Source organism: Ixodes scapularis, unplaced genomic scaffold, assembly GCF_016920785.2.
Source record: "Ixodes scapularis isolate PalLabHiFi unplaced genomic scaffold, ASM1692078v2 PGA_scaffold5__190_contigs__length_132052651, whole genome shotgun sequence".
Lineage (NCBI taxonomy): Eukaryota > Metazoa > Arthropoda > Arachnida > Ixodida > Ixodidae > Ixodes > Ixodes scapularis.
In genome coordinates this window covers 50901121-50927860 of record NW_024609880.1, presented here as the reverse complement: position 1 = coordinate 50927860, position 26740 = coordinate 50901121, and the positions used below count along the sequence as shown (strand labels likewise).

The following is a 26740-nucleotide window of genomic DNA, read 5'->3' as shown; positions in this document are numbered from 1 at the left end:
AATTTAAAATTTCACTGACGTTTCTTTGTGGACTGTTTTATTGTAGAATGTTAACGGCAAAGATCCTAGAGTCAAATGTCTTTCCGACGTTACATTTCAGAAAATGCGTACGCCGAGCTACTTCTTCATCTATAAGCAAGAGATAATGAAGCTCAAAGAAGAAGAGACGGCGGACTAGGATATTCTTCGCACGTCGGATCCAGGATCTACGTGGGGTTATGATGCCGCGCTAACTCACGGCTATCATGCTCTGTTTACGCTTACCGGTACCTGCAGAACACTATAGTGATGTGTTGCAGTCACACCACACGTCTCCAAGCTCAACGACCAGGTGGCAACCAAGAGCCAAGACAGAAGCGGATGCTTGTCGCGCCGACAGAGCGCATAGAGCTCGCGCTGTTTCTGACATTCATACAAACAGTTGTCGTGCTTAGTTCTGGAGATAAAACTAAGCCATGTGTTCTTTATATGATGGAATTGTGCTTGACCAGGGTGATAAAAAGGCAATGAATTTCTTTTTTGCTAGATGTTGGTTAGAGTGGATTCTTGACGTTTATTACTATAACATACGAAAGCAAATTAGTTTTCTTTCAATGCTACTCCGTGTCATCTTGTATATTATATTGGCACATAACCGCCATCATTTAGACACGGCTCTGCAGGCCTCCATGGTACGGCCTGTTGCCTTTCTGCGGTGCCGCGGCTCTCGCACGAGAAAGGTAGGTCATCTAAACTAAAGGATGTGCAGTGAAGGGGAGTGATCACGTGTGCGACGAACCTTCGCTCCCGTAGTTGTTCCCTCATGGTGACCGTGGCCCAGATCACATTTCAACAGCGGTTTTTCAGTTAGTTTTTGTGTGTTTGGTAGTACTTAGTCGACAAAAACAACATACCCTTCGAGGTACTTTCTCTCTCTTCTCTGAGAGGCTGAGTACTCGTTCGTGAAGAACCGGTGGATTTCTGAAAGCCAAAAAGGTAAGACAGCCATTAACAGGAGTAGCGGATGACGCCGGCGATCGGCGCCCGAATGCCGGACCCCTACGTCATTGCTCCTTTTTCGCGATCAGCAGACGACAAACCTGCTCACTCTGATTGGAGGGACAAAGGCAGCTAGCATTTGCGTCCACCCATTGTCCTTGTAATCAGAGGTTGGCACTGTGACGCCACTGTACCCCTGCGCAAGAAACAGACAAACTTTCTCGGAGTATGGGCTCGGACTTTAGGCCTTCGCTGTAATACATCTTAAAAATAGAGTATAGCAATGGCAGCATCAAAGGCAGCGGTAAGACGGGGTGAATTGTGTGTTGCTTCCTAATGATGTTGTACAGATGAACTTGATACTCATATTACGCCTCGGCGGCGCGAACATCGTCGTGCGTAGCGCAGCGTCTCTGAATGAAACCCAAACAAACTGTAGGGCCCTAGCGGGAGTGGAACGCTAAGATTGCGTCTCTTGCGATTTCATTCCGCAGCTTTGATTCTATTATATCTCACTTCCCCGTTTCCTCCGAGGCCTAAGCTTGTTCTCTTCGCCCTCGCCTCCGGCACCTTCTCCCGTCATATGAGGACAACGCTCGCTCAACACACTTTGCAATCCGATACGAGTTAAGAATGCGCCAAATAAACACACGGACGAGCCTCTGCATCGAATCGTTCCGCAGACCAACCAGGACAAACAGTGGTCACGACCTCCGCGATTCCCAGATACGCAAAGTCTCGGAGTCTGTAGCAGGGATTCATGATAATTCAGCCAGAGACTTCTATATGAGCTTATATCACGGGCAATTCCGTCATCGTGCGCCGGTCTCCAAAGAGGAAATAATCGAAAATATTCATATGAAGGTGACCGTATTTGATGGAATGAATCAATGTTTACGAAACCGCTAAAAGACAGCATTTGGCGGCGTATTGGCAATTTTCATCGCGTGTCTTCGAACCTACTTTCACGGCTTTGTCTTTCTACCGCCAGGCGCTGTAAATATTTGATTCGCTCGAGAAATCTGGTGAGCGAACCGGCCGCCACAGCTTTCTGTTCTAGCCGCTAGGTGCCGTCGATTTCGCTGGAGTCACCTAGAGAGCATGTATTACAGAGAGTTTCCAACTATTTGATCGGGGTCACGTTTTTTCCGGGCCGCATTTGCAATACGAGCTGCAAGGAGGTGACGTACACGTTGGTCGTCTGCAAACGTCTCAGACGTTCCTCCTCGCAAAACGAAAACGCAGCGCATGTGCACTTGGAACCGATCGCCGGAGGAGGTGTCCGCCATTAAATTGCAAACGTTTAAGATGAGCCCTCTCTTGAATCTACGCTATCTAGAGTCGCCAATGCGCCAAGCAACTTAGGGAGAGGAGAAGACGAGAGGGGACTTCAGGACGCCGAGGTCTGGTTGGAGCGATTAGTGAGTTGGCAGAGGTACCCGCATCCTCAGGTCAAGCCCCTACCTAACGTTTGCAAAGAATGACGATGTTGATGGTGTGGAATGCACGTTGCAGAAGCACTCTGGAAGCTTTAACACATTCAGCGCTTTAACATGTTAACGTTCTCCACCAAGTAATATTCAGGACTAAAGGCCCTGTCACACTGAGGCAACACGACGGCAACGGCAACACAACACGTTGTCCAACAGTCGGGCAACTTGTTCCTCGCTCCCCATGTTGTCTGACAAACCTGTCACGTCGCGGCAACAGCACGACAACATGGACGACAACTAAAATGTTGCCTCGGAATGTCAGCTTTCGGCAACAAAAACAGCAGTAATTTGTGTTGGACAACGTTTGCTGCCCTGATCGCTGGCTGAGCGAATTTCGGGCCGGCAACACGACAACATAGATAGCTTCGATGGTAGAGCTAGTCCCCTATCAATAACGTGTTACTGAAACAGAGGCTTGGAAAACGTTATTTAACAATAATTAGGACTGGCGTGCAGCTAAAATATGTTCGATTAATGTTTTTGCTTCGTAGTTACGGAAAGCGATTTTCGAAATGGTCTCACCTACGGTCGTGAACGTTCAGACTGGTTTTGAAAATAGAACTGCCGAGACCAGCTCACATTACTGATAGTAAAATAAAATGACATGCCTACTCACCCGCTGATGAAGTATGATACAAATAATCCAGAAAACCAAAGATTAAAAAATCGAAGCACTAAAACGACTATTCTGATCATGATTGTTGATACTTGGAACTTGGAAACAGCCGCTACCAAAGACTGATTTGCTTTAAAAATACCGAGGACGTTTTGGGGAAATGAAGCGATCATTTAGCAGGTGGTAGGCAAGTAGACAGCGTTGAAAAATATTTATTCCAGCGATTGTTATGAAGGCCGATTGCGTCGGTGTCGCAGTTTTGAAGCACTGACAGTTCAGCTCACCACCACGCTACAAAAGACGCTTTGGGGTACTGCCGGTGCTAACTCAATTTTACAGTAGACATAGGAATTGCGGGAAAGAACCGGACAGAAACACTTCATACGGTGACGTAAATCCCGAAAATATATCAGCGATGTAACTTTCCTCGGTTAGGGCTATCTGCTTTGTCAGCGAATGAAGAACATTTCGATAAAATAAAGAGCGGAAAATACTGCCCATGTCAAGTTTTCTAATCACAGTCACTGGTTGATGTAGTACCGTGGTAATTCCCGGCCCTTCGAACGCACTAGCACTTTGTAGTGTCACATTTCCAGCGATTCCGCGCCGCACACGAACGAAGGTAAACAATCAAGATGGCGGAGTGTTCCCCGTGTTATCCTCGCCGTCAGCGCGGTGTGACAGGGTTGTCGGACAACAAATCGGGCAACACGGTTGCCGGGCAGCAGCAACATGTTGCCCGACTGTTTTTGTTGCCGCGATGTGACAGGGTCGCCGGCAACACGACTTTCCCGTGTTGCCGGATAGAGTTGTCCAACTGTTGCCTCAGTGTGACAGGGCCTTAAGTAACTCCACGAGCGAGCCATGCTGCCGAGAACTGGCGCTGCTTCTAAGGAACTCATGACGGGACAGCATTGAAATGGAGCCTTAGAGACTGCCACCAGACGCAATTTTTTTAAACTGTTAATTTGTTTTAAGATTTCATTTCTTGAATTTCCCGCCGGCAGACCAGAAACACTAGTCTAGGCTAATGTTTCTGGGCTGCCGGCACAACATAGACCACATCTAAACAAACAGATAAGCGCCACGATTTCGTTTCCTTACCCCTCTAAGGGTGAACGGAGCACATACTTCTTTCACCACAGTGAGGCGGAAGCTATGAGCTCACCGGAACCAATCAACCACCTTCTTTTCATCGCCTGACCTCTTCTCTATGCGTGGCTATCAACGAGATCGTGGTTACGTGTCGAAAGATACACGCGTGACCGGTTCAACGAACAGGAAGCTTCCATCGTACCTTGGGGGTGAACGGCTTATAGACATGTTCAAAACCAGAGAGGACTGGAGACGCAGATCTCCGCCTTGACAAGGACCCAAAAACGTTTCGTGCGTAGCCTTGGCCTTGTTAAATGAAGACGCTTTTTGTAGTAAAAAAAGACGGGAAGCGAGAAAAGCCGGTGCTGCTCGCGGTACGCATCTTTGTTTTTCCTTAGAGAGTTTATTCGGGAATAAACAAACGAGCAGATTTCGCCACCAGTTTATAGACCGATCTCACCAAGCGTTTGGCGCATGCGCGAGGAGTCATAACTTTAGTTCACGGGAGGCAATCGGCCGTGCACGAGCCTGTTCGTGCCCTGCACGCGCAGAGCTCCAGCGAGGTTGTCGCACGCGCAGAGAGACTAAAGTTCCCTCGATGCATTGCGGCAGCGGTGGCGTAGTCAAACTGGCTGGTGAGATCGGTCTATTGGGAAAGTACGTTCTAAGAAGCACGCGCCATCCCTTTCCTCAGCTGACAACGCGTCTGCCCACCAAACAGCCAGCCCCCTTGTGTGACAATGCAGAATAACTTGGGATCTTCAGGTGCTTTGGAATAATATACCTCGAAAGGAATGACTGGGAATGCGTCAACTAGTGAGCTTGAGCGAAAAAAATTAGACTGCGTCCGAGTCGCAACAAAAACGTTTCATACGACGACTTCTTGTAAGTACCGATACGGACTATACATTATTCAAAATTAGGAAGACGGAATCATAACCCACTTTAACTAAGAACGTTCATTGTTGAGTTAACAGCGAAACCTGTGAGTCGACTGTCTTAGAGTTACATCTAAAGAAGAAGCTATTCATCATGTTTAACATTTCTCTGGTGTATGCCAGCGGAGCGACTGTTCAGTATGGTTCACTTTGAGGCGCATAAGGATGTTGCGGTGTAAACAGAACGATCTAAGTTATTGGTATATATACTGTATATAAATGAGCACATTATTGTCTCAAAGTATTAAAAAATAATGTCAAAGTAATTTCATTACTTGTGGGAAGTAATTGTAATGTAATGTTATTACGTTTATTCTGCGGTAATTTGTAGTGTAGTTCAATTACATTTTCGCATTTTTCAAGAAAGTAATTTGTAATCTAATTAGTTATTTTTAGGTAATTTTGACATCTCCGGTTTATCATGTTAATAAAACCACGGAAGACACAAGATGTGTTAGGGAATATTTCACTATTCCAATATAAACCAGAAAATAAATATTTACACCGTGGCTAATTTAAGGACATTCATTCTGAGAGTTGTCTTTCTCACTGTATTGTCTTGGTCACAATGAGGGGTGGCGTCGTCAGCCTTGTATGTCGCTTGAATAGGCCGCTGGCGGACCGTTGAGTGGACCGACGGCTGGTTCATGGGCTCGGAGACAACTGTTGGGGACCTGAAACTTCTGGTTCCCAGGGATGTTGATGTGCCCGGTCGAAGGAGTTGTCCTCCGCGCCTCAGGTAGTTCAGTCGTCAGGTCGGCACCTTGACTTCAAGAGGCGACGGGGACAGAATTGGGCCTCGTACGTCTGGTAACGTCGACGAATGCCCGCCTAGCTGTACGCAGCTTGGCTTTCTGAGACCGAGCTCTTCTCGCGCCCTTCTCGAGCCCGTCCGATAAACAGCACCATTTCTCAAGCATTTCTTTTCTTACACGCATTTTCTTTTTTGTTTTCATGGTGGATCGACCATCACACCAACGTTCCTTGTTCTAACCTCTTCGACAAGTGCTTTATCTTTATCTGCGAGAGAAGTCAGAGCTTTTTGTGTTTCTCTCCAGCTCGCTCGCTCGAGCCAAGCCTGAACGGACGGAGCATTCGTGCTCGCGCTTCCAGCTTTGCCTTTCTTCGCACATAAGGTGAAACAAAGTATGGCTTTAGGTCTCTCCACTAATCGTTCGAACCAGAGCTCGGCGTTCTGATGTCCCCGTGCGCTCTCATCTCCTCCTCTCCCTCAGTTTCTCGGCGCGTAGGAGGCTCTGGCATTTCCGAAGGACTGAAGAGCTCGCGAGCACAGCTGTGATCGGCGCTCAATGTGCGCGAGCGCACGGTATAGCTTTGGTATAGCTTTGGCTCCATTTCCCCCAAAAAAAGTCCCCAAGTATTGGGCAGGAGATCGAAAAGTCACGCCTCTAGCGGTACGCTTTAACTTGCAGGCTTCTAACTCCGATTCCCTCAGACCCTGTCCCCGGATGAATATGACTCAGCAATACTTCGGCAAAAGGGTTTATAGATTCACTTATTGCCTGGGGGGTTATGTTCGTGATGGGGGAACGGCCATCAGCGAGGCCGGGGAAAGATCCGCTGCCACTGCAGCTGTTCCAAGTCCCAGCGGTGGTCGTCCACACCGCGTATGGGGACGTCGTCGTCCAGGGTCGCCGTCGCTTGTCGAGTCCGCCACTCGACGTAGCGCCCGCACTGCCCCGCGCCAGCGTCCGTCTTCCCGTCGATTCCCGCGCCAGGGCCTTCGTCTCGTGTCGCCGCTGACGCTTCCTGCCGTCCGCCGTCCGAGAGCGTCGCCGTCCAAGAGAAAGCCCTCTTTGTCCTCCGTCCCCTTATCAAGCCTTGGGTCCTTTGTTCCGAAAAGCCAGCCGCGTGACGTCAGTTGGTTAAGGTGTATCCACACGACGGACCAAATTGCTCTTTTGGTCCGCGGGCCGCGCATCATGTGATCTTACGTCACCGGTTTTTGAGGTCCGCCGGCGGTCCGCGGCCCGCGCTTTTGAGAAATGCCAAGCGACTTTTCTCGCCCGGACCTTGGCGGCGGACCGCGGCGTTTTTAGTATAATTGAAGCGCTAAGTCTGGCAACAAGCTGACTTTCGTTGTTTGGATTGAAATCCAAATCCAAAGTCGTTTTCTTTTGGCGCCAACTGTGGAAGACGAAGAAGACGAACCTTTTGTTGTGCGACGATGCAACTTTTTATTTCATCGCGCTCATGGAGCGATTCCCCGCTCTGTGGGACAATAGTCGCGACGACTACCCAAATAATCATCTAAAGATGTCCCCATGCCTTTTTCGGTTCACTTAAGTCGTCCTCGTCCTCAATATTCAACGCCAGGGCCACCTCGGCCAACCGTCTCTTTCGTTCAACCTCCATCTTGGCTCCTTACAAATAGCCTCAAAGCAGCTCGCTGCATGCGTTTGGCGGAGCTGTAAGGTCGAGGGTTAGACCGGCCCGTTCGGTCTGTCGTCTGCTCTTTTGGTCCGCCGTGTGGATGCTCATTGCAGCCGGGCGGCCCGCGGGCCGTGCATCACGTGATCAATCGGTCCGCGGACCGGTCCGTCGTGTGGATACACCTTTAGGGGAACGGTGCAGCCAAATTTTCTGGTTTTTGTTTTTGATCCGAGAAATCGAAGATGACGATCCGAAGACCGCTCCTCGTGCTACTAAAGCACTGCTTAGAGCGAAGCGCTTGTGATCAGACCGTTTCACCTTGTGTTGTACCGCAGGAAAGGCTACAAGTGCGAGCTCCTTTCTCTTTGGCGCACCTCGGCGACACAAGCTCTCGTACACCAAGGGCAGCTGCCACCGCTATGAGCTCGCGCTTCTAGCCTTCGCTGCGGTACAACGTAAGGTGAAAAGGAGTATTGGCGAGGTTCAATTTCTTTCTTAAACCGTGTTGGTAAACACCGGGTTGTGGGGACCACACGCTCCATAAAGCGCCCCCTATAGTTCGATCTCCTGTATACTCCGAATACACGTGCTCGGATGGACAAGGGACCCAAGTGAATGTGTGCAAACGCATCGTTTCTTTTCCTATTTCTTCCTGCGAAAGAAGAATAAAGAAAGAAACAGTTAAAGTTGTTCCTCCCGGTGGTGTGGGAGGCAGGTTCCGCTTCGATGGTCTGGAGCGTGGTGGCACGAACGTCGCTGAGTGACGGGTCGACTCACTGCTTGAATAGAACTATGTGCATTTATTTACACTCTAGTTACAAGTCCCAACTTGGGAAACCATCCTGCCTCGTCTAAAGTCTCGACCCCCGTCCCCAATTTCTCTCCATCAAATCCAAAGTCCGAATCCCTCAAAATCCTCTCCGCGCTCCTTTTGTAGGCCCGTAGGGGCCTCCTTTCCCCTCAGAAACCGACCAATCTCTTCAAATTCCGCCACTCACACGTGGTACACTTTTCTCCAATGGTCGGCGAGCTGTCATTTTGGCGTCCTAACCGCCAAACCCAAACTCCTTGTAGAGTTGTTCTCTGCAATTTTCCCAGCCTGACTGGCGCCAACCGCTAAGTTATTGCATCGGGCAAAAAGAACAATTTTACACTAAGCGGCAAAACCCTCTGCCTACACGCACATTCGGTTATAAGCCACAAGCATCTTCCAGCGCGGGCTCTTTCGGTCCCGGTCCGAGCAGACCCCCGAAACCCGAGACGCTTCTTAACGACCGCAAGGGGGGACCGTTCCCGCACCGCGGCCGCTCTGGCCCCACCGACCCAAACGTAGAAAGCTAAAAAAACACAATGCCGACGCAACTCTGGAAAGATAAACCTTCCTAACCAAAAGAAAACACCTTAATTAATAAGCATGACTTCTAAATACTTAACTGAAACTTTGACGTCCATGTTTATACAGCGTAAGGTCGGTCTGCCTTTGAGGTGCGGCGACACTAGTTTTCTCTGTACCTGAGAAATTTAGTTGGTGCAGTATGATACATATAGTATAATACACTCTGCTACACGACCGCCACTCCGGTACGATGTTTATTCAGTTCGAAACGGGCCGTGGTGTGGACTGAACCCGAGATACCTGGGTTCTGCAGCGTGAGCTTCTACTCCACGTGCTCTGAGCTGCAGTGCCGAAGACGAGGACATATTGCTCCAAGTAAAAGGAAGCAAAAGAAGAGGAGGAGGAGGCGGTGGACCACAGGGGCGTGCGGGCGTGCTCGGCGGCACGAGATCCCCCTGTCGCAGCCAGTGCCATACCAGTGCGACAAAGAACCCTCAGTGCCCCTTAACGCCATGCCTATTCTGTACACGGACGGCGACAGCGGCAGCGCGGACGCCAAGGGAGCCGCCGGCGCCAGTGGGGTGACCAGGTTACCCTTCCGCGATGACTGCCCTTCTAGCGAGAAGAAGCGCCGCAAGAAGAGCGTCATCGGACGCTTTGGACGCGCCGTGGCCAAGTCCTTCAAGACCAACGACAAAGGATCCTCCCGTCACAGGGATGTCGAGCTCGCCAACGAGAAACTCAGGCAGATAAACAGAGGTACCCGCGTCTTGTTACTCCATGGAGCCTTCCGCACGGGGTGTGCGCTGACCTGTAGATCGTTTAAGACCGCAGACCCTATAACATCCTAAAGAAGGTGCGTTATGGTCTGAAAACTATTTACGAAGAAACTTTTGTTCTGCGTTCACGTGTAGCCTCTTTTACAACGAAACATTAAGCAAAAAATGGGCAACCATCTCAAACCTGTAACATTCCCTGGCATTCACTGGACTACATATTTGGGTGAGCTGTTTAGAGCGCATGCTCAGAACGAGCTCACGTTAATAAGCTGCTAAGACCGTCATTCTTCATGGTGCGGAATGCACGTTGCAAAAGAACTGTGGAAGCACGCAGTCAGCACTGGCTCAGCAGTCTCGCACACAGCTATGGCCGCCAATGAATCCAACGTCCCTTGTAATTCCTTTTAAGACATTGGTCAATGGGTCAACGACCCTTGTCAATGGGTCAACGACCCTTTGGAAGTTGACCGATTTACCAATGTCTATGGGTCAATGGGTCATGGCACAGCCAGAGCCGTTTATACTGAGAGAGTTTGGCCGATGGGCGGAGCTTGTTGGCCGCTAGAACCAGCGGATTTCGCGATAACACAATATGGCGTTACTTCTTTGTCTTGTTCATTCCTGTGAAATCGCGTAGAGTTCCTATGAGTCAGATCCACAATATGGCGGACGGAAGTAGTCATCCCCCGGTTGTCAGACTACGCTGCTGTGGTTGTCAGACTGCCAAAATCTCCTTAAGAAGGCCAAACTCTCTCAGTATAAACGGCTCTGGGCACAGCCATTTTCTAACCCCACTCAAGCTATCACTAATGGTGGACCATTGTCGCGGCTGCGTCGCACAGTTCTTACTACGGAATGACGATCTTCTCGATAATCTGCATCCCGAGACTCACATTATGACAAAATAACGTTTCACGTCATGCGTGTCATGCTTCGAACATTTTTTTTATTCGTTTCACACTACTTCCGCAGTGGTCCAACGCTATCAAAGCTACTTGCGTGAGTCGCCTCGTTTGGTGTCTCCTACGCGCAAGAGCGTGTACGAATGAGGCGCAAAACGAAGCCACATGCTCCAGCAGCAGCACGGGGCTTCTCGTATACTGTGCTAGGCGCTAGCCTAGCACAGCATACGAGAAGCCCTGTGCTGCATAGAAGCCCTGTGCTGCATAGAAGCCCTGTGCTGCATAGAAGCCCTGTGCTGCATAGAACAAGACATTTGACACCGAGTATAACAATTTTATAGTCACTTTCTTTGTAAGATCTAGAAATATTTGGTAAAAGTCTCCTTCACTGTCCACAACAGTATCACGGCAACCAGTTTATTTACCGTAAAATATTGTGCTATATATTCTGTCGCTACCATGTTTTTTATAGGGTACTTTTTATATCTAACAAAATCTACGACATTTACGATGATGAAGCAGATTTTCTCTATGTAGCGGGCGAGCACAGTAGATTACTTCCATAAATCCGTCACCGCGAGCGTCAATTGCATTCTGGGAACCCAGAATGCAACGCTTTCCGGGCCAGGAGCGGAGTGCGTATGGATTTTGCCTCTCACTGATTCCCACAATGCATAACGTGGCATTACGTCGTGATGAGGCACTTCAGGTTTTGGAACGAGTCTATAGAACCGTCATGCCCTAGCCATAATTATATAGAAAAAAGAAGCTTTAAAAATATTATCGTCCACTGTCTAGAATCCTGAGCCACCGTTGGATGGATGGATAGGTGGATGGATGGAGGCTGGACCCTTTTAATCGGGCTTCGGCTTGCGCCACCTAACCAGTGTTTTTTTCTTATTTTTTCCCTGTAACATTCTTCTAACATTGAAATATGTATCCAGAGATTCTTAAGAGCTACGATCCGTAGGACGGAGGTGCCTTTATGTAACCGGGTGCCCACACATTCCGCCCTACGGGTTGCCTAAAAGGGAGTAAGAAAAGATGCCTCCTTCGTTCGCCCTTTGCCACCAGTCCCAGGACCTCAACCCTCGACCTACGCCACCATGTGTTCCAGTCTCGTGCCATCCGGTGACTCAAATACCAGCTTAACTTTTGCTTTACTAATGGTGATGATGAAACCGCGTTTCTTCAGGCACTGCCACTATGGCACGTCAAGGGCAGATGAGAATAAGTTCTTCGCCTTATAGCATCTCGTACTTTCTTTATTTGTTTTAATTTCGAGGGTGTCAACAAAACAAAACAAACTGACCAGTACGAAGCGGCGACTCATAGACCCTTTCATAAAAATACCGAAAAGTCTAAGCCCACTTCGTGCAAAAAAAAAAAAAAATGTTTCACTGAAGTAATCGCTGACGCAGTACTTGCATCTAATTCGTGCGAAGGACTTTACTAACGTTCCTAATTTTGACGTCTTGGATCCTCCGTTTAGGAGCGACTTCAACTTCTTTATTTATCAGCCAACATAAAGCCGCCATTTGTTTGGCACAAATACCGTACACTCAAACGATGATAGTGATCAAAGTGACCGGTCTGGAATTCGGGACCGGTCTATTCACCCACTCCTATCACTTCCTTGAGGTGTCCGCAAATTGCCACCACGCACTGTCAACTCAGCCGTGAAGACGCAAGTATGTAGTGCCGAGATAAAGCTGTTTTACGAGAACTTTAGCATGGTTTATGACTTATTACTCTAAGGTTTAACAAAAGGCAACTCTAAAATATATATTTATAGACACAGCTTTTTTCCTAATTCCGAACACCCTTGTTCCACTGGACAGCCGACGAGTTCCGGAAAACGACGAGGACTTCCACCGCCATCACGAAAAGATCGGCGCCTACCTTGGGGGAACGTCATCGTGACCTCGCGGGCAGATTCTCGGAGGGCGGAAAAAGTAACTCTGGTACGATGTTTTACACGTAGCGATATTAAATACAACTCAAACGATAATAACGAATAACGTGGCAGTTAGAAGGAACTGTCTGTAGTCAACAAATTTACAGCAGGCTTCAATGAACCCCATTCCCCTAAAGCCCATAGGTGTGTTAGTGCTTGCCTTACAAGTAGCGTCAAATTCTTTAAGGTCTCATGCGGCCGGCTGACGCTCGGTGACAAGGAAGCGTGCGATTGTTGTTGATGACGCCTCCTGAAAAAATTATGAGCTGGCATCTCAGACGATTTGAATCTGCAGGAACGGTGGCTAACCTCTTTACAAACAGTCTGACTGCAGAGCCAAGATTAATGCATACAATTTTACAGTCCGTGGAACAGTGGTATCACGTGCCTTCCTGAGTGGCGCCATGCAAGTAATGAGTGGACGTATATTGCTTTAATATACACATAGAATATTATGAGCATAAAAATTAATATCAATACGATGGTCTTAGACCATGTGGTTGGGGGGAATCAGCGTACGGTGACACAGGTGCATTCTGTGAAATGAGAAATTCATCAGCTGCATTGTGATTGCTAACTAGTGAACGCGCAACACGCAGCGGTGATACACCGGTAGGAATCAGTTCATCGAACGACGTTTCCTCGACAGATCGTTTCATCAACAACTCGAACTAGTGTTGTTTTTTTTTTTTTTTTTTTTGTGTTTTTTTTTTTGGGGGGGGGGGGGGGGTTAATAACCTGCACGAGACTGTCGCCGCGAAGCGACCTGTACGGGTCGGTTAGGTGGGTTAACATTTTTATAATGTGCAGCCGCAGGCTGTCACCGCGAAGTGGTGTGAACGCAGGCGGGAGTGTGGGTTAACGCGCACTTCACTGATACACGCGTGGCGAAACGACCCTGCAGCGTGAAATTCGCGTAACGAGTGCCGATGAAACGTTCGTGTCGACGAAACGAGTCCATGAAAAGTTGTCCACGAAACGTACTTCCGCGAAACGAATTTCGACGAAACAATAGGGACCCCCCGGCGAAAAGAGCAGGCTACAGGCCGCGCGAACAACGTTGCGAAACTCGTAAAGCACACTCACGCACTCAGACAATGCGTTGTCATGTGCTTTACTGCAACACTCCTGCCAGCCAGCACGCGCGAACAGCCTCCCAATCGCTACGAACGACGAACCGCGCGTACCAGCGAGCTCGCGACATGACACAAGGTTCAAACGAGTACCGGACATGAGCTTTCAATTCTGAGAAGAACGTCAAACACGGACTGAGATAGCGGCGACCGTCATTGAACCCGAAAGTTTAAAGCGACGCAAATCCGTGATTTCGTTCCTTTCGAGGAAATAAGTGTCAAAAATACGAACGCATATATGACAGTCCCCAATCAATGTTAATAAAAAGAGCAGAACAAACTCACCGTTTTGATAACAACAATGTAGTTTAACGTAGAACAGTCGCAACCGCAAAAATCACCAAGCGCCTTTACCCCTCGACAAAACAGGCGCGGTAGCAAAACAAGGAAAACAAGCGAGCGGAGATGGGTAGATGAAGAGATAGCGGTAGTGTGATTGTACTAGACAAAAATCTCACCTCGAGCCTTTTCGACTATGCGGTAACTAGCGCCACCTCGTTTCAGATCCTTTATTATAAGTTGTTTAACAGTGCAATAAATGATATTTTAAAGAGTGAGAACCGTTGTCTATTAGTCTAAACCAAATAAGACAATTTTCAGCTTGTTGCAAACAACTTTTGTTGTTGTTTACAGAATCGTAACTTTAGATTTACGGACAAGTCAACCGTATTTCAGATTACGGATGCTTCTCCGTAGCTTTTAATGAGAAGTTCTACGTTTTTTTACGGAACGTTTTTACCGTGTAGGAAGCAAATGGCGGCGCGGCACTGAAATGAACTACCCTTATATGGGAGTGGCGGCTGAGCACTCGCTCGTGGCACGTATGTCTCGCTTAGGCGCAACAATGGTTTTTGGTACTTGTCAGAAATGCGAAGCGTGAATTTTATCAAAGGGTTTACTTTTCCTCTGAAGGAGCTTGATGGAGTCCACGCTTCGCGTTTCTTACAAGTGTTGGCAATCATTGTTGTCCGAACGTGCGAGACACGTGCCACGAGCGAGTGTTGCTCTGCCTGTCGCACCCAGAGATCGCTCATTATCATTATCATTCGTTTTTTGTTGAGGGGGGGGGGGGGGGGGGTGTTTGATGACCTATCGCCATCTGTTGGATTAAAACAACACCATTTTCCGAAGCTCGGTAGTTTAATCACGTGACCAACTGCCGCAATGTGTTTTTTTTCTTCTTTTTAGTTACAACAGTCTAGTGTAAAAAGTGCTAATCTCTTGCGCTAGGAATTAAAACATTAATTCTGCTTTAGAGGCTACATGAATATACGCCTGCATATAAATAACAGCACGCATCGGAACAATGCCCCGTTGTAAAACAAGCTCTCACTCCGTGCTTGCACGCCAGCAATCAGAATCGGCACCAGGGGTATCCACTCAACACGACGCCGCAGCAGATACTCGAGAATAAACTCGATCCTCTCCTCCTCATCATCATAATAATAATAATAATAATGATAATAAATCAATCGGTGTTTATTACAGTGTCCAGGAGCAACCTTGCGGTCTTGGTGCGGGCGCACTTCAAACTACAAACTAATAAAAAATACAAAAAAAAAAAAAACAATTTGCGCAAAACCCCAAAAATAGAGAGGGGTAACAAAGTTAGGAATTCTATCCTGGTGAGAATCATGTGTTCGAAAGAAAGTTGAAGCGTGCAAAGTAAAGGCGAAGCAACGAGAAATCTGCAACGCAATAATAATAATAATAATAATAATAATAATAATAATAATAATAATTTTATTCCACAATAGTCAGAGGCTCGTTACAGATACGGGTGCGTCCTAAGCCAAGAGAGGCTTGTGGGTCGGTACCCGGCCAGCCAAGACGACAAATTCATAGAAAGCAAGAAAGGTAACGTAAAAACAATGGTACAATGCTAATTAGGCTTCACGTTGGTCAACATTTTCTTCAGTTGTCTTTTTTGTATTAGTCTTAAAATTTCTATCTGGAAGTTTGTCAACGATAGTAGGAGCGAACTCTCATTCCATAACACGTCAAACATCAGGGGGCTGAAAAACCAAGAAAATTAAAAGGAAGATCCATTGGTGGATGTGGGAATTGGATCCCTTGGGAATGCGATTGCATGACCCCTGGGAACCGCCACACGCGTGCCCTTTTTGGAAACGCTAACGCTGAACCCTTCACTTTTTTGTTCTGGCTTTCTCTTTTGCTTCCTCTATTTTTTGCTACCTCTTTTTGGCTTCGTTACGGGGTCAGCGTTAGAGTTTCCCAAATGGGGGCGTGTGTGGCGTTTCCCAAGGGTTACACTAACGCATTCCATAAGGATCCACCAATGAATCTTCCTTTAGTTTTGAAGGTTGTTTGAGGGTTTCTTTAGAAAATCTCTTTTGAAAGGGTGTTTTCTGATGTATGCTGTGTATATTTTCTTTTTTTTTTTTAGAACACCTTTGATCACGCTCCGTCTTCTTTTGCCGCCTACTTAGACCAGCGCTAGTACTTCATTCGCACTTTGTAGCACAAACCAAGGCATGTACGCGCTCCACACACCTGCAAGTTCAGACTCGTCCCAGCATCCGCACGCGCATTGGCTTCCGCCCCGTGACGTCACCTCCCTCTCGCCCTCATCTTTCCCTACTCTCCTCCTCTCTACACGGCGCGCTTCCCTCTCCACTGTTTTGTTCGCAGACGGACGCCGTCAACTTTTCCGTGTCATGTAAATACTAATGTTAACGCATCAAAAAAAAAAAAAAAAAAAAGTCGCCGGCTTGAACTATTGTTTGAAATAAAATCGCACATTTATCTCGCAGAATGCACGAAAGAGGTGCTGCGATATCGAGAGGTGTCCCCCGTCGTGACGAGGCATCCACATGGGATCACAGTGGTGGCCGGCGTCCGGACAAGGGGACATTCGGAACCCAAGTAAGCACTCCGCCGACTAGAGTCGCTGCTTATGCGCAGGGTATCTTCCCTCCATTCGTCGAGTTTCTTGCAGGCAACGCCGTTTTTGGTCGCTTAGTACAAGCAAACGCAATTGGGGATCCCCGATTCTGAAATGCGACTGCCCGTGCTTCGGATACGGTGTCGGGAAGCTCAGGAGATATCGTTTCTCTCTGTCGCGGACTGTTTAAACATTAGAGAGTTTTAAGGAACTTTAAGAGAGTTTTAAGGAAACCGATCCATAAAACCCTTAATTGTTGGAGTACGGATAACCGTTACCTGCGTTTTCAAATAAAACTTCAGAAACAAACAATTATTTTTTGAGTATCGAAATAGTCGAAGTGTCGTCCCTCTGTAGCGCAGCCTATTTAGTGACTCTAGCTTGACACGTACGACACGTATACAATACAGTCCAACCTCCAGAGTGGCTTGTCCTTTTCTTCTTCTTTCTTTTTCCCCATGGCGACCCAGGAACTTCCAGGAGGACAGCGGCAGTCTCAGCATGCACCTGCACCACAGCGAAGGTCCCCGGATGAATGTAGCCATCCTCAGGCAAGAAGTGGAGGAGTCATTCGCCGTCATCGAAGCGGAAAGCCCCGTACCGTCGTCTTCCATGTCGACGGCAAACATCAGCATGTCCAGTGAGGAAACGAAACATTTTTTTTTCGTCTGTTAGTGATTATAATGCGTCATAAACGACCCTAATATTAATGTAAAGTACAACAGATTGAGCGTAAGTAACAGGCCGAACGTTGGCACTCGTACTTTACATGTGGCCCGCGCTGGCCCTCGTAGGCGATGCATAAAATTCTGCACTACGGATCTCCATCGATACTTCGTTTCACCGTAAGTTCGAGCACGGCCAAGGCCTAGAGGACAAACAAGCGCATGCACAGAGGCGGATGAACGCGCACGGCAAGACCGCGAACGCCGTGACGTTGCGTTCTCTGCACCGCTTGATTAGAGAGTTTGGACTTTCCGCTGGGCCGGTTGGGACTTCCCGCTGGGCCGTAATCTGGCAACCACGACGGTAAGTAAGAGGGGTAAGAATTAAGATGGTCGTGGGGAGGGATGTGGATCGTTGTCAACAGAGAGGATAAAGTTATGGCGGGAACTGTTGTCACTGACAGCATAGGAAACGCGTAACATATTGTGATCATCTTGATTCGTGGGCTGAGCAGACTGCTTTAGTGGAAAAGAGAGTGAAAGAGGCAGAAAAAAAAATACGGGAGGTCAGAGTGGTAGAAAAATTCAGATCTAACAATGTACAGGACACAAAAAAAAAACAGGACATAAGAAAGAAAAATATTTTTGAAAATTCACTGGGAGAACGGGAGTTTGAAAGACGAGGACGTATAGGGCTAAATTTCAGGAGACAGACAGATATGTGCTGCCTGCAATAATGAAAGCGAGACACTAGATCACTCGGTTTTAAAATACACGGGGCTTTGCCCTGCCCTCCCTGAAAGTGTAACAGGTTTGGCCGGGGACTTGGGTTTCGCTAGCGATGATGGAAGGACGGCCGAGGAAGAGATTTCACTCACAAAGAGGCCATTAAAGATTGGTAGAAATTATCTAGGGGGAAACTGAATTATACACACCTAACTAGCGCAGCTGAGAATAGGCGGGACAGAGGAAAATTGGGACCCCCCCTAGTAAGTAATTAGTAATGCTAGTAATTTAACTTCAGGGGTTGCGAATTTAAGTGGTCGTTTTAGTTGTCAGAGTTCGTTTGTAGCTATTGAGGTAACAGAAGCAATGTGGGAGTTCCAGGACAAGTTATTCGAAATGGTGATTCCCAGATACTTGTGCTCTGGGACGCTGTTAAGTGTACGTCCGTCTACGCTGTAGCTAAAAAGGTAAGGGTATTTCTTCAGTGATATGAACATAGTTGCACACTCGAAGGGGTTTAAATTCATTTGCCAAAATGGCAAAGGGTATAGCCATTAACATCCATCCATTCATCCATCTATCCACAATGCTCGGTAAAGTGGGCCGGTTGAACTCCAGCCTTCTGCTGATGAGTGTAGATCGTCTGATAGTCAAGTCTGGATAGATGGATGCTAACGGCGGCGCCATTTCTAGCGGGCGGCGGCTTGAGCCACCTAGTCTAGAAGCTAAGAACCGAAAGTATGATTCCTCCCTTCGCCCTTCTAAGCCAAGTTGCTTACCCTCTGCAATTTTGTATTGTAACTATCACAAGGCGGTGTGGGATATTACCAGGGTTACCTTCGGGGGATCGAACCCAAAATCTACCCCCCCCCCCCCCCCCGGCGCTCTTTCCCCCTGGTGAGGAAGTCGCCTATTTTAATTTGGTCAAACCGTGTTGGTGTTACCCTAGCACCGGGCCTAGTGGGAGACAGTAGTGACAATGCACACACCTTGCTTAGGTTTGTCCACTGTCACGTATCCACTGTTTGTTGGGGCACCAGTCTATCGATAGACTGGTGCCCCAACAAAGCCTTTTCTACGCACAGGTGACCAGACCATCTTTTGAAGCGTGGTTTCTTACGAGCCTGCAGTCGTTCGGCATGTAGAAATATGATAAAGTTTTTTAACCACGAACCCAGACGCTCCTGGCGCGTTCACTCTTTCGTGACGTTAGGCGCGGTCTACCGGCGCGTAGAGGAGAGGACGACAGTGAGGCTACTCTACGCCAACGCGCTCCTCCCAACAGACGAGGACCTGGCCTCTCTGGGCGCCCAGCAGTCTGGCACCCCTGCGGTGCTGGAGTGCGGCCAGATGCAGGAAATCAAGCTGCACAAGTCGGCCGGTGGAGATGACTGCATCCAACAGCGCTCCGTCAGCAAGAACACCACCCTGCCCGACCTCAGGTAAACTAGCTATAATGGAGATATGGGAGAGTGTCTACATCGTAATAATACTAAAAGCGCCAGGAAACAAGAGTTAGAATAAGGGGGTGCAATATTTATTTTTATATAGTCCATGTTCTTTGGCAATGCATAGTGAAAAAGAAAACGTCTGCACCTATGTAGTTGAAGAAATGTTAAGAAGCCAGTCCGCCTCCGACACGCGCTCGATGCTTTCCGCCGGAGCTTTGGCTGCGCGTGAGGCGAAGTGTTGCTAGAGGCACAGAGCTCGCGTTCGAGGCTGAGTCTCCACTGGGTTTTTAACACTGATCCCTAGTGTAGCCGGCTGGATCGCGAATCGGGAGCCCGTAGGTGGCGCCACCGGCGGCCTTTGCTCGACACGAGGCAATACACTAGTGATGCAAAACTATCGATAAATTGACTATCGACACTATCAATAGTTTTTCCAAAACTATCGAAAAACTATCGATAGCTTTTCGATAGTGGACTATCGATAGTACCATTGATATTTTTTCCCATCGATAACACTATCGATGGTATCAATAGTCACCAGAAATCTGACTATCAATAGCAAAAAAAAATATCGATAGTGCTATCAATAGCAAAAAATATATATCGATAGTGGTGGTGTCAAGCGTTGCTGCCATTAGCTGGTGTCAAGGGATAGCTGCCAGTGGTTTTAACCTGTCACTGACTATAGTTAGCCTCACACGGAACGCGGGGATCCAGTCAATGCAATATTTGAGTTCAGCCCAATGAAAAACGAGGATTCAAACACTTTTTAACCCCTTCCCATCCTAAAAACAAAAAGAAAAAAAAAAAAAAAAAAACGAGATTTGCGTTTAACATGAGCAGCGGCATTCTCAATGTGACGCTTCAGAACTTTTCACTCCGTATTTTTTTTTAGCCCCTTCAATCGCCAAGCTTGCTTTGCATGCTGCTGTGATTCGATGGCTGTCCGCGCAACTGGGGCAGCCATCGAATGGACGCGCAAATATTTTTTTTTAACGCGTCCAGGCACTTGGTATTAAGAATGTCACTAACATTTTGTACAACTTCCAGGTTCGACTGGTTTGGCGAACCTTGAGACTGTTCGCGAAGTTCGACAAAGTTCAACTTATTGACATTGTTGCCCGGCTTCTACACAAAAACTTAAAATTTTGGGAAAAACAAATTAGTTTATTTTATATTTCATACAATGATTGCGTGTGTTTACACGATATAATTTACCAAAGATCGGTACTTTTAAGGGGAAATATGGCCTCAGAATTCATATTATTCAGAAAAAAAGTTTCTTTTCTTTTAAATAATACGTTTATGTTTATTGCATTCCAAAGAATGGTTTCAGAAACTTTCATTTATAAACACGCAGGATTTATTTCACAATAAATTATTTTCGACATGTCGGCAGCCCTCCAAGTCAGCAAGGAGCAAGTTCTTTGATTTTTTTATGTAGCGCTGCTTCATACTTGTTTAGCATAACCTGAACGTCTCACCCTCATTGGAAGTGCCATTTACTCTAGATTTAGTCCGTAGAAGCATTCAAAGATTAAAAGTATCAATGGCCAGGACAACCCTATGCATCCAAACAGTAAAAATTTCGAAAGTTTGGTATGAGCAATCTTATTGGTTGAGACCCGAAACAGGGTCTACGACTGGTCCTGACCGGTGATGTGATATTGTGCCATCGTCAGTTACACCCTTTCACAGTATTTTCCAATTCACATCATATTTCTGCTTTGCTGCTCTTCCTTAGTATGATTTGCCTTTTAGTTTTGCCAGTTTATCTGTCAAGGAATGCCTGCTACAAAAGTTAGCTTGCCTACAAACGACACAAACTGGTAGTTATTGTCAGGCGAACAACGAAGTCTCAAAGAGGAAGGTGCTGACAATGCTCCAGGTGAGTTTTGCCTACCTCGGACTAATAGAAAGGAAAGAAACCTAAAGTTAAAACTTCAAATGCGTTTTTCTCACTTTCACTTTTTGGCTGCAGATGTGGTATCAGAAAATGTATCGTTTGACATTTTGAAAGTGTAAAGATTTCATTAAGCGGTGTCCCAGACTGAAATTTTCAGAGGAACAAGCTAAGGTACTCATAATCTGGAAAAGCTAAATTCTTCACGACAAAAACTGGATATTTTAAAACGCAGAAATTTGTTAAAATCTTTTGCTTCTTTCTGGGTGTTATTGTTTTTCTCTAGAATTGCAATTTCTACAATTAATATTTCATTGACTTGCACCATAAGTATTTTACTTCACATTAAACCAAACATTTTGTGGATTGCAAATATTATTTTTTTAAGATACATTTCCTAATAAAGTTTTTTTTTTCTGGAGCTTGTTAAACATAGTATGTTGTATAATTGACCAACAAGACTGAAACTTTAAATGTCATCAATCCTAATAAGGTTCAATTCACCGAGAAAGTTTGAATAAATTTAAGAAAATGGTTGTAAAGTTGACTCCTCCCAGGCCATGTCCCCCCTTATTGTTTTCGCTAGTGAGTAATGCGAACCAGTGGAACAATACGTGCAACAAATATTGCACACTTCCACCGCCAGACGGAATCAGCTCGTTTTCAAATTTTCGCGCATGCGCACGAAACTTAAACTTCAGTCGAGCTTCTGTCGAACTTCGCCTTACAAGTTTGAGAAAGTCGAACGTGATCAGAAACTCGAGCCTCGGCAGGTTCGCGACATTCCAACTTAATATCCAGTTTAAAGCTTAAAATCAAAAGCCATCGTAAGGTTCGGGCTCCTTGGAATTTTATTACACTACAGTTGCCTACCCAAGCGGGTGACACCAGACGCAGGCTATGATTGATTGATTAACTGCTTTAGGGTACGGTCTCATACTCACGACGCGCTGTGGTACCAGGGTATGATACCGCGTCTCAAGCACAACACATTCTTCAGAGTAACGAGTTACGTACCTGCGGTACCAAGGAATCACAGGTACGAAACTCGTGAGATGTAGACATTGGAGATATCCAAAGATCAAAGATGTCATCTCGTTCACCGGCAGGACAGCCAGTGTGATGGCCGCCATCAGCGCGGAGCACTGCGCCCGTGCCGCGATTCAACTCCAGGACGCCGCAGTGCAGACGGAGCTGAGCTTACGGGACCCCAAGAACCCGCTCTTTTGCCAGGCTCTGCGGAACTTCTTCGCAGCCCTGCGGGACTTCCTTCTCTGCTCTGCGTGCGCCCACAGGGAAGCGACAAACGAATAGCCGCACTCAACACGCAAGGCTCAACGCAACAACCTACATGCGTGGGCTGGCCCTGCCTGTCCTATCGCCTGATTTCCTGGTGTCCTGACACGCGCCGGCGAGTGTGGGCCATTGACAACTCTCCCGCGCTGTGTGCTCCTGCTTGGCTCCTGCGAAGCGCATGGGGAGGCGAGGAGGAGAGCATCTGTTGTCATTGCCAGTTTCTCGGTCGTCGCTCGGGAGCTGACACACCACAAACTTTGTCGTCTGGGTAGAAACTGTGCTGCTGGAGTGGGGGCAAAAAAGAAATGGGGAGGATCGTCGTGGTTGGCGGGACCACCTTGTGTGTTGCTGTTTCTGCGTGTACAATTTAGCTTGAATAAACGTGCAACGTTCCGTGGAATACTCTGAGGCGTCGTCAAGAGCGGTGTTGAAAAGAATGTATACTGTGCCGCTTTTTCTTTTTCCGGCTCACGAAAGCCATGGCGCCGCGAAGAGTAGCAGTTTTTAAGGTGGAGAAGACACAGTGCATGTGTTGCAGTGGCATCGGAGGTGGTTGAGAGATGTGGTTGCGACGTGGAGTGTCTGGAGGTAGGAAAAGGAGGGCGGGGGACATAGGTTTTGTTTTCTGTACTCCGTTTTATACTTAATATATAACGCTGTCAAAGCTGCTGGCGCGATTGCGTGGCTTCATCTATGGTTTTGTTTGCGCGAGAACGCGAGCAGAGAGAGAGAGAGAGAGAGAATAAACGTTTATTAAAGCACCATGGTCCGGTGCCCGACGATAGTTACCACAGGTCCCCCAGTACAGCACGAACATGTTGTACCAGCTCGTGCAGTAGTTGTCGGACGACGAGGTGATGTTGGGGGGCGATCCAGCCTGCCCAGTCAGGGGGTTGGGAATGGGGTGGGAGTGTGGAGAGGAGGACATTAAGTGAGACTTGGACGTGGGGACAACGCCAGAGCATGTGCTCGTTAGAGGGGTATTCCTGGCAGTGGGACATGAAGGAGATCCAGGGAGACTCTGCATGTGATGTCTAAAGTTGTGAGAAGGGAGGTTTGAACTCTGCAAAGGATGGAGGCATCTTGTCTAGTGTAGTTAGTGCCTTCTGTAGAATGTTGAGGTGGTGACAGGGCCACGTCAGGCAGAGTTAATCTGCCTTTTGTCCTGTTACCCTTGACTTAGGGTCTAAATAACACCAATTCAATTCAATTCAATTCAATCATATTCGTCTGACCAAACTTCTGAGGTGTCCGGAGAGGGCCCGTCGTTGCTGAGCGCGTGCGCGCGTACGTTAACATCGATAGCTTCGTGGCCACTGATCCACTCGATAGTTACGTGAAGGGAGGGCCGTTGTGTGAGGTGATCGATAATCTTGATGTTAATGTGCGGGGAGAGTAGATTATGCAAGAAGGCACGGAATGCCGACTGACGGTCCGTCCTGATAAGGATTTCGTCGGTAGGGTGTTGGGGAAGGGTGGTGGTTTCAGATATGGCCAGGGGTTCTGCCAAAGTGGGGTTTGGAACCTGGATGTGTGTCGAGGTGAGTGTGTAATGGGGACTGTAGACGGCGATATGACAGCGCGTTGGGAAATGAAATGCGTCTGTGTAGTAGGTTGCTGTGTGAGGAGGGATCTGCGCACCGCTGATGTGGTGTACTCGCTTTGCGCGACGTGCTTCGTTGTGCTCAACCGACTTGTGTTTAGGGATTAGGAGGACGCGTACGCGTGGGAGGGATGTCCACGGAGCTGCCGGGAAAGGGATGGGGTGTTAGTGCGCGGTGGGATAACCGACAAGTTGTAAGAGTTGCCTGGCCTGTTTGGACGTTTTGAGGCGATCTTGCTGCGCTTGGTGATGAACCGTGATACGGTCTTCGAGAGAATTCAAAAAGGCCTGTAGTTTCGAATAGGTGATTGTTTGCGCATCGGGAGACGTCAAGGGCAAAACGGTGGCTTTTCAGGAAGGATGTGTTTAATTGCTTCATTTGTGTGGATGACAGTTTTTGGTAGGGCAGTTGGTACATGACGCGCGAGTATACAAGGGCCTCGATGGTCTTGCGGAGCTCGTGCTCTTTGAGACCGGCCTGGCGGCGTGTAAATTTGCAGATCATGTGATAGACCTGGTTGATTTATCTCGGGATGAATTGGAGTCATAGATAAGGTTGGCCTGACTGGTGGAGATGGAAGTCGAGCACGGTAATGGACGATTTGTGGGAGATGTCTGCGCCATGAATGGATAGGGAGATCAAACTCCTCCTTCTGTCTGCTCGTTCGGTATGGTCATTGGAGACAACCACGAATTCGAACTTGGTTGCTGAACAGGAGAGACCAATGTTGGTGACGCAGGTCTGAATGGTGTCGAGGCCCTGCTGAATGGTTTGTTCAACCTCCGTGGGAGAGCCTCGTGAACACCAGACAGTAAGGTCGTCAGCGTAGTTGTTATGATGGAGTGTTGGGATATTTTCAAGCTTAGTAGCTAGTAGGTGGATCATAGCAATGTTAAATAACATAAAGGGGAGAAAGGTGAGGTTGGGAAGTATAGTCATTGACTTGAAGTTGTACTGTCCGGTTAGAAAGAACGGCTTGGACGTAATTACGTGAACCAACGTGTAACTGAGAGCGAGAGAGGTTGTGTAGGATAGCAGAGAGGGTGACCATGTCGAAGGCTTTGTAGACGCCCACGGTTGCGATTACGCGGAGTTGGACCGTGCTGGGGAATCGGTAAACGTCCTCGTAGATGCGCATGGCCGTGACTTGGGTAAAGATCTGTGGGCGGATGCCTCTCTGTGTAGGGGCGAAAGCGTCTATGGAGTCGCGGTGCCACTGCTATCTGCTGAGTACCATGTTCTCCATAAGTTTTCCAAAGCAAAAAGTTAAAAATATAGGGCGGAAATTAGCCGCATCCGTTGGCGGTTTGGCTGGCTTGTGGGTAAGGATAACTTGTGCGCCATTCTTGCGGGATGTGGCCGGATTCCCAGGCTTCGTTGATGTAGGAAAGAAGAATGACAAGATAAGTGTCGGAGAGGATGCGTAGCGCAGTGTAAGTGACGCCATTTGTACTCGGGGTGGTTTGTGTTTTGATGTCGCAAAGGGCAGCGAAAAGTTCGGAAAAGCTAATGGGTGAATTGATGCCCTCTCTGTTGCCTGGTTCTGGGGCCAGCAGTGCCGAGTGGAGGAGGAGAGTAACAGTGACGGAGTAGAAGTGTTGAAGGGTGTCGTTTGCTAGACCTTTGCCGGATTGCTGATTACGAATAAGTTTCACGAAGTGGTGGCGCGATTTCGTCTGGCGAAGCAGAGTCCGAAAGATATGCCATACGCGTGCTGTGTGGAGACAACCACTTATCCCGTCGCATGTGTCCAGCCAGTTTTAGGTAGCGAGAAAGCTTAGTCCTGGGCTTTTTGGGTGACGTCTTGAATAGCTGTTTGAAGTCGTTTATTTGTCTTGTATCTCTTCCACCTATGGACTAGTTGGTGCCGTCTGTCCCATGATTAGAAGAGATGGGCGTCCATGTGCGGGTGGTCTTCGGAACGAGCAATGTGCCTCGTATATCGGTGTACGACGTCTAGGACGGTGAAGAACTAGTCTTGGAGGAAGGTTGGAGGTGCCGTGGAATCAGGTTGGGTCCTAACTTTGCCCCATTTGGTTACGCTTGTGTGGGGGACGAGTTTATGAGTGGTGTGTCGATGAAGGATCCTCCCCGACGATAGATGGCTCTCGCCAAGCCCAGAAAACCTGTCCGCGCCGAGGCTATAGGAAGTATTCACTGGCGGCCATAGCTGTGTGCGCGACTGCTGAGCGCGTGCTGATAGCGAGCTTCCGTAGTTCTTTTGTAACGTGCATTCCGCACCCTCAAGATTGCCGGTTTTAGCAGCCTATTAATGTGGGCTCGTTCTGAGCCTGCGCTCTAGACAGCACCCACAAATATGGCGCCCAGTGAATGCTCCTTATTGTATCTGAGAGGAGTGGAATGTATTCCCCCTAGTAAAGTATTTGAGGTCCCACTGGAAGAATTGAATCTCGTGATTTAGATGGAGCAATGTCGCAGTTAGCTTCACGGAAAAGAAAAAAAAAATGACAGCATCTCCACGTGGTGAATGATGTTGATTGGGGCAAAGCTCTGGTGGTGCTGATGATACTGATTTTACGGAACGTGGTTATATACGCATTTGACCGCA

General features: G+C 47.8%; 2 protein-coding genes across 2 annotated transcripts in view; both read left to right on the top strand.

Moving 5' to 3' along the window:
- LOC121046138 overlaps positions 1–484 on the top strand; it is a 66315-nt gene extending 65831 nt beyond the window's left edge. Inside the window, exon 29 of the mRNA XM_042294203.1 lies at positions 101–484. Within this exon, the coding sequence (XP_042150137.1) occupies positions 101–178 (78 nt within the window). The 3' untranslated portion in view covers positions 179–484. The remainder of the gene's footprint in view (positions 1–100) is intronic.
- An 8878-nt stretch (positions 485–9362) lies between these two features.
- On the top strand, positions 9363–22585 carry LOC8038741. Its single transcript, XM_029988323.2, has 6 exons — positions 9363–9609; positions 12373–12495; positions 16396–16507; positions 16997–17166; positions 19203–19359; positions 22381–22585. The coding sequence occupies exons 1-6, from the start codon at positions 9363–9365 to the stop codon at positions 22583–22585; spliced, it is 1014 nt and encodes a 337-aa protein (XP_029844183.2).
- Positions 22586–26740: the final 4155 nt, after the last annotated feature.

Bases quoted from the DNA above. Each gene is read 5' to 3' on its own strand.
- LOC8038741 (XM_029988323.2), top strand. From the start codon at position 9,363: ATGCCTATTCTGTACACGGACGGCGACAGCGGCAGCGCGGACGCCAAG. The intron at 12,496-16,395 runs GTACGATGTTTT...TTTATCTCGCAG, and splicing joins GGGCGGAAAAAGTAACTCTG to AATGCACGAAAGAGGTGCTG. The intron at 17,167-19,202 runs GTGAGGAAACGA...TCCTCCCAACAG, and splicing joins GGCAAACATCAGCATGTCCA to ACGAGGACCTGGCCTCTCTG.